The 17,919-nt window shown below is 41.7% G+C and overlaps 1 protein-coding gene across 1 annotated transcript; it reads right to left on the bottom strand.

Moving 5' to 3' along the window:
* Positions 1-7,915: 7,915 nt before the first annotated feature.
* On the bottom strand, positions 7,916-11,489 carry LOC127535325 (immunoglobulin lambda-1 light chain-like). Its single transcript, XM_051952973.1, has 5 exons — positions 11,063-11,489; positions 10,644-10,970; positions 10,339-10,377; positions 8,533-8,841; positions 7,916-8,398 (listed from the first exon to the last, which is right to left on the bottom strand). The coding sequence occupies exons 1-5, from the start codon at positions 11,103-11,105 to the stop codon at positions 8,211-8,213; spliced, it is 906 nt and encodes a 301-aa protein (XP_051808933.1). The 5' UTR covers positions 11,106-11,489; the 3' UTR covers positions 7,916-8,210.
* Positions 11,490-17,919: the final 6,430 nt, after the last annotated feature.

The following is a 17,919-nucleotide window of genomic DNA, read 5'->3' as shown; positions in this document are numbered from 1 at the left end:
TCAAAGTCTCCTCCAATGCACTCACAAAACATGCAGAAATAAACAACAGACAGAGAGAAACTGAACACCAATCAATCAGCCAATCCACTATCCCCTATAGAAATCAGACTCTATTTCCCCCAATTCTAACAAACGTCGTCAGAAAATGTCTTCCTCTGTTACTATTAATCATCAGACATGTATGCATGCTCATGCACACAGAATATCCTCACTGGTCTCTCCTCCTCAGACTCCACAAAGGCTCAGATATAATTCTCAGATGTACATACATCCTCTATAAGGCTCAAACATATTATCAACCAAATAGTCCTCCGATAAGGCTCATAAGGTCTTACAAAATCATAAACGTCCCCCTGCAGAAGGGATCATTGGTATCAACACTGAGGTGGAAAACTCTCCTCACATGTCAACAACTCTTCTATAACCAATCACAGCCTCTCTATATTTATTTAATAAGAATTATATTCTATATATATATCAGTTGCATACTACAGCCTTCCTGACTCAGCTGCAGCACCACACACACACAGACACACAGAACATTTAACACACAAAAACCACTAGCAACACTACATTAAAGATAGGCTAAGCCTCACTTCCCCTTATTTAAAACTTTTAAACTCAAATTCAGAATGAAAGCTTTTACACCACTCAACCACCAGTCCATCCACCACTGCCATCCGCATTATCAACACACAACATCTAACCCTGAAAACTTTATTGGGGTTTTCTTTCCCTGTGTGTGTTTCCTCTAAGATATTTATTTATGCTTATTGCAAACAGAATGTCCTTGCTGATCTCTCGGACTCAGCAAAGGCTCATATGCTTATATCAAGTACAGAAATGTCCACCATGAGGCTCATATGCATTATCAATTTACAAAAGTCCTTTATAAGGCTCATTCATTTCATTTTATTACCAAATTTACAAAAAGTCCTCAATGGGGCTCATAAAGTTTAGCGAACAAAAAGCTTATACGTCTTCAATATCAAAGAAACAAAAATGTCTCTCCTTTGAATTATGAAAGCTCAACCTATATGTATGTGTTTTCCAACAAAAACTGACATATTTCATTCATACATTACAGCGCTCATCAGCCTCTCACACACCAGCAGCACACACACACGCAGACAGACGCAGACAGACGGAGCTGAGACAGAGCTGCAGAGACACAGACGCAACCGCCGGCACAAAAAATCATTCAAATTAAATGCAACCATTCAACCCAAAATCAAACAAATCCACAAAATAAAACACATATTCAACATCACCCAAACACACAATCAGCATTCGATCCCGGAATCAAATCATTCACACATATCCTAAGAAGCATGCTTTCAGCCGCACCTTTTCTCTTCTTCTCTTTTCTCTTTCTTTCCTTATCACCTAAATTTGTGCTACCATGGAGCATAACAACCCAGTCTCACATCAAATTGTGACATAGTCACGTTTGTCCACAATGCAAAACGTTACAATCTCACAATTTGGCCCTGAAAATTGTGAGATGCTCACGTTTTTTACCTCAATTCTTTTCTATGGGTCTGACCAAGGGTCACGTGACTGCTTGCTGCATGCTTCTCAAAATGAAAACATGGCGGCTATTGCTTTCATTTTCCGTGGAAAATGCATTATTTTAAGATAGTTTGGACAGAAAAAACATTTTGATGACATTTTTAGCGAGAAATATATATAACACTTTCACATTATCCATTCAGTTATTGGAAATGATCTGTGGTTTGGTTTGTTTTTACGCTGAATATTATAGGTGCATGAGCATTCACATTAGCCTCTATATCTAGAACCTGTGCAGTTTGGTCCAAATTGGTTAAGGAATGTGTGAGATTTTGACCTTTTTAGCCCGTTTTGAAGCATTTGGACATTAAAGGGTTAACCGTAGAGTCAGAAACAGGACCGTGGTCGGTCCCCTTTTGAGCTAACTCTCTGAAAAAAAATATGCAAGGTCAGGGGGTGGTCTAGTAGGAGTGTGTCCGATTTGGTGTCACTAGACCCAAAAATGACCGAGCAGGAATGATTTTTACATGTTTGAAGGCCTCAGGCTTCATCACTACTAGCAGGCCTCACTGCTGAAAAAAGCGGGTTCCCGTGGGGCTAGACCCTTGAAAACAGATACAGTGCTTCATGTGACTGCTCTGAACAGGCCCACACAATATCAGACTTGAATTCCACTGGGAATGACTTTTATGATACTTGTTGCACAAAATGTCTCCTTCATTTGAAGTCTTCAGATTTAGTGACCCTTGACCCCTTCAAAGGTGTTTTCACTGCAGACTTGCTCCCAGAGCATTCAGCACACCCTGTTCTATGACTTTATGCACTTTGATGCCCCTGTTCCAGTGTCTTTTTTGCTCCTATTTTGCCGTTGTAGGGCCTGGTGGTCTGAAAACGTACACCAGTATTGGTTTAGGACCCAATATCAAACATGTGCAGGTTGGTCCAAATCGGTCAAAGAATCTGTGAGATTTTGACCTTAATTGGCCTTTTGGACATTAAAGGGGCACACAGTGTGTCCTCTGCTTGTCTTGAATCATAAATCAACGTCAGTAAATTTCTCGCTCCTTAATTAGAGATGTAAACGAGATGCCATATTCATTCAATATTCATTACGGTACTGGATGGTTTAAAAAACAAAACTTTATTGCACTATGTCAGTGAACAAAACAAACAATGAACACCGGACCATGATGTATGGATTGTACTTTATTTCATGGGGAAAAAAGTATTTAATAGGCTGCATAAACACACCCACCAGGAAATTACGTCAATTTGTTCATTGTCTAATTAATCGAAATCCAAAATATTTTAAAAAAACTGATGCTTTTGTCGGGAGCGAGCGATAACATCTGGATTTTCTCAAAAACGGGGAATATTGAAAAATTTAAAATTAAACTAAAAGAGCATTATGTAGCACAACATTTTAGTTATTAGTTTAGTGGGTTGCTTGGGAATAGAAATTTGTAAAATACAATAATTCATTAAATTAAATCTTAAACTTAAATGTAGTGACTGTAATGTCACTGTTTATGTGATTCTGACTGCGGTCAGAAAGCGGACAGCAGCAAAGCCTCAGGCATTACAGCGACACCAAAAAAATATACATTTTAATTTCACAATATTCGTTCAGTTCTTGTGTATGATCTCTGGTTTGTTATTACGATGAATCTTTCACGTCTTGGAGTGGAATTGTTACCTTTCCCACCGTTGCTATGGTGGTTGCTATGGACGCTTCCACGGGCTAAAGAAAGACAGGGGGATCTTGTTGTGGGCCGGAATAAAGTTTTTAGATCGCTGTGTGCTGACTGGTGTATGGATGAGCTCAACAAATGATCGCGGTAAAAGCACGTTCATGGAAATAAATACGGTTGTTTGCATTGACAACGAGCGACTTGTGGATCATTGAAATGCAACTTGTTAACAAGGGAGCGAAGCGCGTCAACTAATGAACGGCCGGGGAAGACATCTCAGTAACTAGCAGTAATCATCAAGAGTTACATAAATGATTTAACAACTCAAAAAATTACACAAGGCAACAATACAAAAATAAACACACCGCTTGTTTTCGTTTTTGGCAGCGTCCTAATCAACCAACATAACGTACAAAATGTGACACTGTCACAAGTGAAATTCAGCGTAAAAACAAACCAAACCACAGATCATTTCCAATAACTGAATGGATAATGTGAAAGTGTTATATATGTTTCTCGCTAAAAATGTCATCAAAATGTTTTTTTCTGTCCAAACTATCTTAAAATAATGCATTTTCCACGGAAAATGAAAGCAATAGCCGCCATGTTTTCATTTTGAGAAGCATGCAGCAAGCAGTCACGTGACCCTTGGTCAGACCCATAGAAAAGAATTGGGGGGAAAAACGTGAGCATCTCACAATTTTCAGGGCCAAATTGTGAGATTGTAGCGTTTTGCATTGTGGACAAACGTGACTATGTCACAATTTGATGTGAGACTGGGTTGAGCATAAATAACTCAGTCAAAAAGCTACTTTAGGAAACCATACGTCTACGGCCGGAACTTTAAAGTTCTTTATCTATGACTAAAGTAAATCTACACCCCCAGTTCCCTTTCTCTTTTTATGGAACTGACCTACTACATGTGCTCACATATAATAGGTTTTCGGCCAGTATACTAAACTGCCTCTAAGAGGGCTTTTAATCCAGATTTGCGGCTTTCCATCCTATTTCCTTTATTTTCCTTTAGGCCTCTTATTCTCTTTCCATTTCATCCCTTCTTCTCTATATTTTAGTTCGCCAATTGACCTTTGGGCCCCAAAGGTAAATCTACTCTATCCTCTTTTATTTTTAAACGCCAATTTTGACTACTCAGCCAACGTTCACATAAAGCGTCTAACTCCCTCATGTCTTACCGTTAACAGGATTCAGGCCTGTCCTGTTACACTTGCATGGTCTTTTAGCTTGCTCCATTATTACTTGTTCTGCTATTCTACATTTAACCATTTCACTCTAACATCTATTTCTCTTTCTTCAACTTTTATTCTCTTATCCCAACTTTTTCTATCTACTCTATTCTATTCCCCACAATTTTTTTATGCGCAATAAACCCCAGTTTAGACCGAACATCGCTCCAAACACCCATGCACCACAGAACACCAGCGCACTGAATTCTTGACAGTGCAGCGTGTCAGCAACAACCCCACAGCACCTATGAGCAAATCAATCATCCCAAATAAAGTGAGAACCAGCTCACCCGACGTCGTATCAGGACGGAGAAAAGCGACCAAGGGGCTGCCGGCTGTCGAAGAACGCCGCTTCTGATCCTGTTCGTGACGCCAAATTTGTCGTTGTTTCTCTCTCTGGTGTCCATGATGTGCAGGTGAAGGAGTGACGTCCGTGACACTGACTTTCTTTAAAAGCATTTTATTAAAGGAAAGAGCAGCATCAGTACAGACAGAACCTGCCTGGAAGGAGCCGGCCAATTGAATCCCCCTTGCTTGACAATAGCCAGCGATCACTTTTATAGGTTTTCAACATATAGGAGGGGTCAAAACAAATGGTTCTTTATTGCCTACCATATGGGGAAAGCAGAGAGCATCCCCAAACAAATCCCCTTGTCTACAACAGCTGAAGAATCCCTAAATCAGTATTTTAGACAGAAGAACCCTCATAAAAACACCTCCAATAGGGCTCTGTAAACAGGAGAACTCTTTCCCATGGCATGGGTTGGATATAATGCTGGTTCCATCTGTGGTCAGAGACATCAGAGCAGACACTACATATAACAAGCAACTCATATCAAATACTAGAACAAACAAAACAGATTCTATACTACTAACTTAATAAGTAATACATGTAACAGATCAGATACCACAGGTCCACATGAAGTTTAGATAGTCAAGGTCCAAGTCAGGATGACTGATGACATACTGAAACTTGGTTTGCAGTCTTTCAAAGATATGACGTCTGAGCAGGTTCTGTTGGAAAAGAAAGCAGTGCATATTGGCGCATTGTCTTATCTGAGTTTACTGACCTCATTTGCACATTAAACATAACCTGAAACAAGAATGCTTATATTTAACATTTTCAGTACCACTTCCTGATGAGGATAGCATCCGATTATTAATGATATAAATCGTTCTCAAAACAAAACAAAGAAAATACAGGGATATATAAATACATTTTGTATGGTGTTCATGTATGTTTAAAACCATGTATATGATCAAATAAATATTTTATAGTTTTCATTAAAATTAATTTAAAAATAACTTGCCTGAGTGCTTCGACTTTGCCGGTCCATTTTAGCAATCCATCTGCTGTCCCGCTGCCAGCTTCTGGATGGTGACATTGTTTTCTCCACCAGCACACCTCAAAGAGCAGTGTTTGATGACGCTATTATTATACAATAGAGCCATTTTAATGAGAAGCTCGGACGCTGTTGTATGTACTGATTGATATTTTATTCCAACAGTGGTCAAAAAAACAAAAGAAATCACATTTATTACAGCCCCGGAGGTAGGGAGTGGATAAAACCTGTTGAAAGAGTGCCCGCCCGTATGCGACGCTCCTCGGCAACAGCGAACGCACCCGTATACAAACGGAGATAATGTGATTGGTCAAAGCTCGCCGGCCTTCCATTGGTTGACAGCGTTGAAACCAGGCATAAACTAACCGTGACGTCACCCGTTGGTTTCAACGCCGAGAAAATGAAGCCCGGATTTTGCTACTTCCTGGTCGCCGTTTTGGATTTTTTGGAGCCAGTGACGTAAAAAGCGTCATCAAACAGACTGGACTGGAGAGCAACTGGGGGCAGGATTGGCTGAGGACTCTCTTATCCCGCCCACATTTTACCGCAGAGGCTTCTGTTGCTGTCAATCAAGTATAGCCACGCCCCCTGGCTCCGCCAACTTTAACGATTTATTTAAAATTCAGTATTGATTTATTTTAAGATCGGCCACCTGATCTCTCATTTTGACCATGAAAACTAACGGGGAAAAAGTCCTGAGCTGTAGAACATCAGTCTATCACATTTGATTTTTTCCAAAAATGAACTGGGGTCTATGGAGAAAAAGCTTTTTGGAGCCAACCCTAGCGGACGGCGTGATATTGCAAGTTTTTGACACTTCCGGGTTGGCTTCAAATCTGGAGCCAGATGCTACGTCCATCTTTATATACAGTCTATGGTTGAAACACAAAAAATCCGAGAGCAGAGCAGAGATCCGTGATCACAAGTTCTGTGAGCAAGACGAAGAGTTTGAGTTTGAGCGCAGGAAATCTGCGCGAGCAGCATCGTAACTGAGTGCGAGGACACAGTTTGAGCACACACAGAGCAAATTTGAGCGCGAGAGCAGAGTTCTGAGAGACAATATCACAAAATCTGAGAATGAAATCGATAAATGCTGCCTTCAAATCAATTTAAAATGCTCTTGAATTATGATAGGAAATTTATTCCATACTGGAACTCCCCATCAGTCATTTAGAACTGAAGAAGAACTTTGGATGAAGGTGAAATGTCTTCAGGAACTGACAAGAGAAGTTTTAAATGTTAAACTATTCCTTTGTTTCTTTGTGTATTCTTTCTGGCTGCAAGATTTTAACATTTTTATATTGATTGTTTATTCCAGTTTGAATGTTGAGACTCTCCTGTAAGTTCTCTGATGTCGTCCTGTGAACTCTGAGTGGAAGAACAACTGAATGTAAACTTTATGAGATGTGGAAAACTTTCCTCCTCTCTTTTCACACCTGGAGAAGTACTCATTCATTCATTTATAATATTTAAATTGTAGATGTGAATCACAGAGGCATGGAATACAGTAACTGTGAGCAGACATGTCAGAGGTCATGATTATTGTTGGCTGGGCTGAAACAGCTGCAGACAACAGCAGCAGATACCAATCTGTTCTCTGTGTTTTCAGACTGTTGACAGTCAATCACACTTCTTTTCCTGTGTGGCTTTCTGCAGCCTCCACACCGTTAGCTGTGGCTTTTCACTTTATTAGCACAATGAGCATCAAGTGTGCAGAAAGAATGATGACAGGAAACATCTGTGCTGTTGATCTGTGAGAGAAACAGGTCAGAGCATCAAGTCAGAGCTGACAAATGAACTGTGATGGAAAAACAATGAGAAAAGAGACCATGAAGCTCCTGCACAAAGTCTGCTGCTGGTCATTCATTCTGAATAAATGGGAGAAATTTAACAGCTTAGCTTTGGTTTTAAAAAATTAAAATTATATTCAAGTGACAGGATTTGTTCTTCTGTTGTTTTTCTGTTTGCTGATATTTGTGCGTTCTCTACATTCATTTCTGTCTCTGAGTAAAAGTGTATTAAGAGTCACTGACAATCAGGAATCAATAAATTTGACTGATATAGTTTAATTTGTTCCTGATCATTTGCTGTGGACTTCATTAAAAATGAATTTATTAAGCACAGATACTGTAACTATTTGAGTTTATTGATCAATCTGCTGCACTTTACATCAAACTTTATCAAGAGATTACAAGACCAGAACATCAAAGCAACACTGTCCTGCAGAATTTAAACAGAAAAACTGAAAATATATTTGTGAATATCTGTGTTTACAGGATGAAGATCAAACATGTGAGTTAAGAGAAGCATTTTACAGCCAAAAACAACACGTCAAAGCTATCATTTCTGATCACTGATCAAAGAGATGAATGAGACGTATTGATGAGATGTGACGGTGAGAAAAGTCCAGCAGCAAACAGTCAGTCAGCATGTGTGCAGTTGGTGGACGGTCCCTTGTTTGTGAGGATCATCAGCAGAGAGAGTCCACAGCAGAACACCAGACTCTTCACTATCAGCACTGTGGACAGCAGACAGAGCAGATTCACCTGAGACTCAGAAGGAACAGAGGCTGCTGGAGAATCTGTTGGTTGTTGAAGCTTAGGAAGCTCTGAAACCAGAAAAAGACAAAGATAAGAATGAAGGGAAATGTTTGTATGTGCAGTGAGAAACATGAGTGGTGTTTGACAGCGTCTCCACATGAAGCTGAATCAGTGCTGAACACAGTCATCCAGCCTTCATCACCTTGTTGTGTCTGGGCCTCCACTGGTCCCCCCTCGTGCTGGACGTAGCAGCTGTATTTATATGTGCTGTCCTGTTGCTGATGGATCAGCAAGATGGAGGCGCTGCGTCCCGGCTCTCTGATCTCCAGCTGCTCTCCCTCAGCAGGGTCCACATCCTCCAGCTGGCCGTCCTCCTTCTGTCTTTTCCAGGAGAAGCGGACCAGAGGAGGAAACATGGCTGAGGCCAGACACAGCAGGGAGCTGCTCCCCTCCAGGTGGACTCTGGATGCTGCTGGGTACACGCTCACCACGGGCTTCACTACCTGCTCACCTGGTAGATAGATAGATAGATAGATAGATAGATAGATAGATAGATAGATAGATAGATAGATAGATAGATAGATAGATAGATAGATAGATAGATAGATAGATAGATAGATTATTTAACATCAAATATTTTTCTGTCTGCACAAAAGTTTTCATTTTTCACCCTACTATTTTCTAAAATGTATTTACTTTTATTTATTTAAAGCTCTGTTGAGCATCGTTTACATTTTGTCTTCATGTAACTTTTATTTACAACAAATATTTTCTGTTTGACATTAAAATGTTCTCCATGATACATAAATAACAAAAAAAATCTAAAGGTTTTTCTTCAACTAAAGTATTTTCTAATTAAAGATGCATCATCATACAAACAATAAACTTTACTGATTTTATTTTTAGAAATGCTAATTTTCAACTGGATAGCAGAATTAAATTATCAGTTAGATTTTCTTTCAACTACTCTGAGAAAGAGGAAAACATTAAATCATTAAAAACATGAATTTAAAAATAATCTTAAATGATGAATTTCTCACAACTGAAACAATACAAAGACAGAAATGTCAAATATGAATAAAGAATCATAGTTTTTATCAGATTAAATATTATTCTGTCAGCATTAATTCACATGTTATAGAACATAAACATAACTAATATAATGTGAAATAATTTTATCTTTGGTTTTGTGACGACCCTCCACTTGGACACCAGGTGTGGAAGGTCGTCACAATTTTCTATCTGATATTAAATATTTATCACGGACTACTTGCATTAAATATGTGAAGTTAAGTTTAACATCAGATATATTTTACATTTATTTATCATTCATTAAAATACTAATTTACTCATGTTTGCAAATTAATGATGTCTGATGTGATACAAAAATAAAATATTAAAGCAAATTTGTGTTTCATTTAAAAAGTTAAATTTTCATATTTAGTGTCTGTTTTCTGTTGTGTATTAAAATATTTTTAAAGAAAAATGCTTCATCACAGAAAAAATAATAATCACTGATTTAATTTGAAACAAATGAACATACAAGTTTTATGTTCTTCTGAACACTTTTATAAATAGGTAAATATGGAATTATGATTTTATCATTAAAAATTGATGTGTTCTATGTAAAGTAGTGTCATTTTTAAATAATATTTTATCATAAGTTACATTTTTACACACAAATAAAAACAAAATGAAATAACAAGAAGCAGAAGATCTGTCTGATATGAATAAAGATTTAAATGAAATATGTCTTTAGTATGTTACTCTATATTACAGATAAAAAAGTTCATTAAAAATATTGATTATATTTTATGTCTAGTTTATGTTTTGACACATGATCAGATAAAACATGTGTCATCATATGAAACATAATTATTAAGAACTAAATTAATAATATTTATTCATCAAAAACTAACATGGAAAGCCTGAAACAGCACAAAGTGACTTGAAACACATTTTCAGCTTCACAATAAAACAGCAGAAGAAAAGAAATGTTTCTTCTTACCTGTTACATACAGTTTAGTTCCAGAGCCAAAGGTGTCAACTCCCACAGTGAAAAATGGTCGTACAAAAACCTGCTGCTGAATGTTTGCTCAGATCTACACACTGTAGCACATCTTTCAGTTCTCAAAGATGCTTCTAGAGATGAAAATATACAAATATGAATAAATAATGAAGTGATGGTGTAACAGTGGACTGTAGTTCTCTGAACTCTGTGATCCTGGGCTGTAGTTTACTGCTGTCTTCATGTCACAAACACTGTTTGTTGATCTGGAGGTTTTTGTACAGGCTGCAGCCACAATCCATCACTGTGGGGAACACCCTTCCAACAGGCGCAGTAGTAGGTGGCTGAATGTTGGAGTTTAGCTTTCTCTATCTTCAACCCCCAGCTGTTTTCTATCTTCACAGATGAGAAATCATTTTTCTGAGGATGATTGGAATGTGAATATAGTTGACCATCCCTCCTATGAATACCAAAAATCCATCTGAATGTTTCTGCTTTTGTCTTCTGGAACCAGTCGACATACTCGTGATCACACTGATCAGTTTGTCGACAGCTGAAGGAGGCTGATTGACCGACTCTCCTGGTCAAAGTCAAATCGTCCTGAATCAGCTGTGCTGCCATGGCAACCAGCGCTGCAGAGACACACACAGGTAGATGAAGGTCAGTGTGACAGCGTTTGTTCCAGGTGGACTTTTTGGCCTCCTGATTGGCTGGAAACACTCACCTGAACACAGACAGCACAGAGCAGCAGCTGGGAGGAGAAGCATCTTGTGCAGTGGTGTTTCCTCTGGAGAAGCTGAGCACAAGTGGAGCTGTGATGCAGCTGAGGCCAAACAAGGACGAGCTGTGAGAGCAGAGCAGGCCACGTGCTTTCTAACAGCTCCTCAAAGCTCCCATCAGCCCCTGTTAGCGGCCCACAGATAAGGCTGCTGCTGCTGACTGACAGCTCAGCTCAAGCTGCTGTGTGCTTTCATGTTCTGGATTTAAAGCTGACGGCAGATCCACTAAATCTGCTTCACATCATGCACAAAGACTCAAAACATTCATGTTCCCACAAACACATTCAGGTTGGTGGTCAATTTAGTGACACAGACTGTTATCTGTTGTTGGGAGCAAAACAGAAAACTACAAATCCACACAGCTCCTCAACTCTCATCACATTTCTATAAAAGTTTCACTTTTATAACATGACAAACATTTTTAAACTATTCTGCAGATTTATTGTTGATTTTCTTTTTCTTAAATTATGCCACATAATAATAGCAACATTTACAAACATCCAAACTATTTTACTTATTCATTTCAGCAATTTGACTGCACTTTGACTGTGAATAATTGGACTGCAACACGTCAACATGTGTCCATAAAGAAGTGTCTGCATGTGATGCTGCTGCTGCATCAGGATTATCAGTGTTTGAGCCAAGAAGAAATCACCAGAAGAAATTAATCATATTTTTCACACTTATTATTGGAATCTGTATTCAGAAAATAACAAACCCAACCCTGAGCATATTGAGGCATTTCTCAGTAGTTTAAATATGCCTCAGTTATCTACTGAACATAAAAATATCCTAGATGCTCCATTGTCCATAAATGAGCTGTCCAGTGCTCTAGACAGTATGCCTAATGGTAAGGCACCAGGTCCAGACGGTTTTCCGGCCGAATTTCTGAAGCACTTCTGGTCAACGCTGGCTCCACTGTTTTTTAGATTAGTAACAGAAATTAAAACCAGTGGTCACATACGGCCTCATATGAACACAGCAGCAATTAAACTTTTATTAAAACCAGATAAAGACCCGACCCTCCCGTCAAGTTATCGCCCGATATCACTAATTAACACCGACATTAAAATTATTGCAAAGGCCTTGGCATCTAGACTAGAGACAGTAATTTCAACAATTATTCATAATGATCAAACCGGCTTTATTAAAGGTCGACACTCTACCAACAACGTAAGAAGGCTCTTAAATTTGATTAACATGTCACAGCGGCAGGACAAAAAGGCAGTTATCATATCGTTGGATGCAGAAAAAGCCTTTGACAAAGTTAACTGGTCCTTCCTCTTTGCTGTTCTAAATAAGCTTGGCTTTGGAGAGTCATTTATTCACTGGGTATCAGCACTATATGATTCTCCCAAAGCTACTGTCACCACTAATGGAATCACCTCAAAGACTTTCACCTTACAGAGAGGCACCAGACAGGGCTGTCCACTCTCTCCTTTGTTATTTGCGATATTCATTGAGCCGTTGGCAACAGCTGTGCGCCAGGATGTCAGGATCCAAGGAATCCGCTCTGGGGCAACAGAACACAAAATTAATTTATACGCAGATGATATATTACTTTATTTAGAAGAACCGGCTATTTCATTAAGGGAAGTATTTAATTTAATAACTACATTTTCAGAGTTATCAGATTATTCCATAAATTGGACAAAATCAACATAACTTCCGATCACAGAAAATTCATGGAGTCCTGCAGACCAGGACCCTCACTACTCTTTCCCTACAGGCAACTTAAAATACTTAGGCATAAAAATTTCACCTAAATTATCTGAATTAACTCACTTAAATTTTGCCCCACTACTGGATAACATCACCAATGACCTACAGCGCTGGAACAATCTCCCTGTATCTCTTATGGGACGAATAGCTACTATCAAAATGAAAATCCTACCAAAAATAAATTACTTCTTTGCAATGATTCCATTCAAACCAACGTCCAACTGGTTCCAGTCGCTGGACTCGGCTATCACAAAATTTTACTGGAATAATAAAAAAGCAAAAATCAGTCTATCTACTCTTCAGAAAAGTAAAGCCGAAGGAGGTCTAGAAGCACCAAATTTTATGCATTATTATTTAGCTAACCAGCTACAATATCTTATTCTATGGACACAACCTACCGTAGATGCCAACTGTTGGTTAGAATTAGAACAGAAGGATTGCAATAGCATCAAACTTTCAGACATACTCTTTATTACAACATCCATCAAACGACATAACTGTTTTAAAAACCCAATGATTTCCTCCACCTTGACCGCTTGGTGGAAGGCATTAGAAATTACAAACTCTAAATTGGAGCCCTGTAAGTTTTCTCCCATTTGGTACAACCCCGATTTTCAAGTTAACAATCAGCCGCTTCATTTAGCTGTTTGGGAGCAGAATGGAATCACACATCTCCACCACCTCTTTTCAGATAATACATTCATGTCAAATACAAACTTGCTTCAAAAATAAAAAATAAAAAATGAGAATTTTTTACATTATCTTCAAGTTAAAAATATTTTTAAGAAAAGAATCCCAACACTTCAAGGCACGCTCCGGCCGCCTGTTAACCTTGCCAGCAAGTTGATTTCTCGCGATATTTGTGAGTTCGCAAATCTCTCAAGAAACCATCTTGCTCCGCTCCCGCATTCACTGTTTGTACAGAACCAAGTTGGTTCGGGCCAATCACGCAGCAGTATTCGTGTATGGGGCGGGATATCTGGGTGTGAAGACGACACCAAGCGCCAGTAGATCAAAACAAACACGGCAACGGAGGACAACGATCGTGTAGATGCTGCTATTAAGTCAGTTTTAGCTGACTCTCCTATCGCTTCTTTGAAGGAAGAACAACGAGAGGTGCTTTGTGCATTTCTGGATGGTAAAGATGTTTGTGCTTTTTTACCTACGGGTTTTGGTAAGAGTTTAATCTACCAATTGGCTCCGCTCGTTGTGAAGATCCCGCGATTGGCTAAAAACAAACCTGTCAGAGGCGGGACATACTGTTGCATTGTCCAATCCGTGCCTCTTTCCTCCGAACGGATTTACATGGAGCGGTCCCAGATTGATATTGTGGAGTACTATCAAGTACTACACAATTATTAATCTGGCTATTGCCAGGTTAGCCGCCTGTACTAGCTGAAGCAATCATAAAGCTTTCTCTGACAACAACTAAAACCCTCTCTAAAATATACAAGCTACTCTCAAGCACAGATACAATATACTTACCCATCTCTAAATGGGAGTCAGACCTATCTATATCTCTGGAACCAGACTTCTGGACTCAAATTTGCGATAATGCATTTAAAATGACAAAACACACAAACTTACAACTCATCCAATACAAAATCCTCCATAGAACACATATTACTCAATATATGATGAACAAAATGGGATTCTCCGACTCCGACATCTGTCTCCAGTGCTCCCAGAACACTGCTGATACTTATTTTCATGCTCTATGGCTGTGTACCCCCGTTAAAAATTTTTGGACTAACGTCTCAGAAAAGCTTTCCGCTATCTTAAACTGCAGGATTCCTCTATCTCCAAGTCTGTGTTTACTCGGCGACTTAACAACAACGGACCTACCACGCAAACAATCTCAATCCTTACTTGTAGCCCTCGCCATCACCAAAAAAGCAATCCTTGTTAACTGGAAAAATAAGCAATCTCTGAACATTAATCTCTGGTTGAACCTCCTAATAAATCACATTTCAATGGAGAAAATCTCTGCTTCAAATAAAAATCAGTTGTTAAATTTTATACAAACATGGTCACCGTATGTTAACTCCCTTAACTTAAACCTGGTAACCTGACTCTGCCTGTTAGCGAGAGCCACCACATCACCCCAATATATGTTACTGCTTATGTATGTTGGCATTGTGTAACTAATGATGTCTTCAGTTAGGAACCCAGTCGCTGTCAGCAGGACCGACGACACCTTACAGCCATCAACTCCTCAGGATCCTCTGTCTATATGCATGAATGGCTAGCTTGGTGTCACTGCATGCTTGGCTAACTTTCTAGGTGCTGTCCCCTGTGGCTCAACGTGGTTGGCCTTGCCCCCTGGGCGGCGCTCGGTTTGGGTGGTCGCCGGGTCGCCGCGGGCGCCGGGGTCGTGGGGGGTCGGTGGCGTTGTGCGGGGTGGCTGCTTCTGTGGGGGGCGATTTGGCTGTGTCGGGCGCTCGGTTTGGACGGTCGCCGGGTCGCCATTTGCAACTAAAAACGTCGCGGGTGGCAGCCTGGCGGCCGTCTGCGTCGGGTGCCCGGTCGGGCTGGGCTGCCTGTCGTGCTTTCTTTGTGGGGGTGGCCGGTTTGTGTGGTGTCGTTGGCCTCCCGTGGTTCCCGGCGCTCGCGGTGGCCTGGCAGCTGTCTGGATCGGGCGCTGCCCCCCGGGTCTCTGCTGGTTCGCGTATGTGTCTCGGCCGTCTCCCGGTGCCAGCGGGGGGTGCTGTGCGGGGGTGTTGCCCGGGGGGCTCGGGGCGGCGCTGTTCCGGCATGGCCTGTTGCTCTTGGGCTAGCGGTTGCGGTTCCAGTCTGGTGGGCCTCTGGGTGCCCCGTGGTACCCTCTCCTCTCCCCCTCCTCCTCCTTGCTTTCTTCCCCCCTCGCCTCCCCCCTCCCGTCTTCCTCCGCCTTCCTGTCCCCTCTCCCTCGCCCCCCCCTCCGTCCCCCTCGTCCTCCTGCTCTGCTGCCTGTCCTCTCCTTTCTTGTCGTCTCCTCGTCCCCCTCTTCTCCTGCCTTCTGCCCTCCCCCCGCAGGGTGGGTGTGGGACGGGTGTGGGATGGGGGGACGGGTGTGGGGCGGGGCGGGGCGGGGCGGGGGGGCTTGGGGAGGGGAGAGGGGGGAGGGGGAGGGGAGGGGGACCGGGTACGGTGCGTGGGGGTGTTCTGGCCTAGCCCATTCCAATTTAATGTTTGCCGCCCCGACACCCTGGGTGGGCCCCGGAGACAGGGGCAGAATGACCCTCGCCCTGCCGCACCATCTGCCCGCCGGGGTGCCGGAGCTGTGGGGGGTGGGGGTGGGGTTGGGGGGGTATGTGGGGGGGCGCTGGGTGATCACGCATCTCCCTCCGCCTGGCTGGGTGGGGCCCCGTTGGTCACTCCTCTTAACTCACTTCACCACACTACCTGGGGAATGGGTGGTTATGGGGTGGGGTGTCATTAGATGGGACAGGCCCCAGTGCAATGCTGTGCTGTGGCCCCCCCGTCTATGCCCCCACCCCGCCATTATTTCTCCCAATTTTAACGCACTGCATACACATTCACATTTTGGGCTTGCAGGGAGACTGAAGGGGGGGGGGTTCATTACCCTCTGCTCTGCCTCACCTACCCCCAGTTTTTAAGGCACCACACACACTTGTATATACACTTGAGTGGGTCACATTCACGGTGCAGGGTTAGTGTTCGCCAGTCGGGGAGCTGGTGAACTCCGTAACAGGGTAAATCACAATAGGTGGTCATGGGGGAGGTGGGGCTGTGGGCCGGTGGGGCGCCGTGGGGGTCTGCTATGGCCCATTCTGCTGCGCGGGCCTTGGGGCTCTGGCTGTGTCGGCGGGGGTCGCTCCAGGCTCTCTGCGGGTAGCTCCTGCGGGGGGGCAGTCTGGACCTCCTTGGGCTGGAGGAGACAGCTCCCTCCTTTTGGAGGAGGTTTTCATGCATGCCAGACCCACCACACCGGCACCTACCAAAACTCAAAAGAGTTTGTTCCTCCGGTCGCTGAGTCAGTGGAGGTTGCTGGGTTAGTGTCTGTGGATCTCACTCTGCTTTATCTATCCTTCTTGTGGTCTCCTGACATCTTCATGATTGATCCAGTTGGGATTGTGTCGTATCTGGTGTTTGTGAAGGGTCTTAGATTTGTAACTGGTTTCAAGGTGTGAATTAAAGAGCACAAATAAATAGAATGCACCTTTTCTCTTAGAACACTGTCGACGCCTCACTTTTCTGTCTGTCCTCTGTTTGTTTTATGTTTCACTTGGGTGTGCACAGCCCTCAATGGCATAATAAAGGAAACAGCTTGAAATAAACATGATTTGCCATGAGGACAGGTGATGGTCACAGTCACAAAGAAGAAAAAAAATTGCATGAAGCTTAAGTGATGACGCCATGGGTGGTTGGTGTCATTTTTGAGCGGATTTGCAGACAAAAAAAAAATGAAAAAGAAAAAAAAAGGATTATCAGTGTTACACTGCTGCCCTCTCGTGGCTGCAAACACACACTGCATCCAGCCTTCTACTACTGCTGCTACTATGAGCACACACTACTGCTGCTGAGGCTGCTGCTTCTTCTGCTGCTGCTAATGCAGCTACTTCTGTCTGTGAGCTGCACACAACTTTCATTATTCATTCATCTGATGCTGATCAAACTGCATGTTCATCCAACCAACAATAAAAACTAAATGATGTACAGCACTTTGTTTCAGGCTCTTCAGATGTTTGGATTCTTCTCCATCAGCATCAGGAGGCGTCTGATGCTCCCAGATTCCTTGTGCAGCAGGACAAGCAGCCCAAACATCCAGCCAGACTCATGAAGAACCATCTGCAGCCACAAGAAGAAGCAGGAGTCCTGCAGCAGATGCTCTGAGCTCCAATGAACAAAAAGAGACTCAAAATAACCCTAGAAGGACTCTAAAATGTCAACAAGTGAATTTTACATTGAAGAATTTTACATAAAGTTCAGATTTCTGTTCTTGATGCATGTTTCTACAGGAGATTAGAACTCATTTGCAGTTTTAAACATAAAACTTCTGAAAACAGGAAAGGAATTATTTTGCAGAAAATATAAAATCGTAACTTTTTGTACAAAACAACAAACGCTCTGCAGGCGG

Source organism: Acanthochromis polyacanthus, chromosome 9 (assembly GCF_021347895.1).
Source record: "Acanthochromis polyacanthus isolate Apoly-LR-REF ecotype Palm Island chromosome 9, KAUST_Apoly_ChrSc, whole genome shotgun sequence".
NCBI lineage: Eukaryota > Metazoa > Chordata > Actinopteri > Pomacentridae > Acanthochromis > Acanthochromis polyacanthus.
The sequence above is the reverse complement of the archived record's forward strand: the minus strand, read 5'-3'. Positions and strand labels throughout refer to the sequence as shown.

Excerpts from the sequence above, each read along its gene's own strand:
- LOC127535325 (XM_051952973.1), bottom strand. The coding sequence starts at position 11,105 with ATGCTTCTCCTCCCAGCTGCTGCTCTGTGCTGTCTGTGTTCAG. Across the intron at positions 10,971-11,062 it reads TCTGTGCTGTCTGTGTTCAG|CGCTGGTTGCCATGGCAGCA; the intron begins GTGAGTGTTTCC and ends GTGTCTCTGCAG. Across the intron at positions 8,399-8,532 it reads GGAGGCCCAGACACAACAAG|AGCTTCCTAAGCTTCAACAA; the intron begins GTGATGAAGGCT and ends TTCTGGTTTCAG.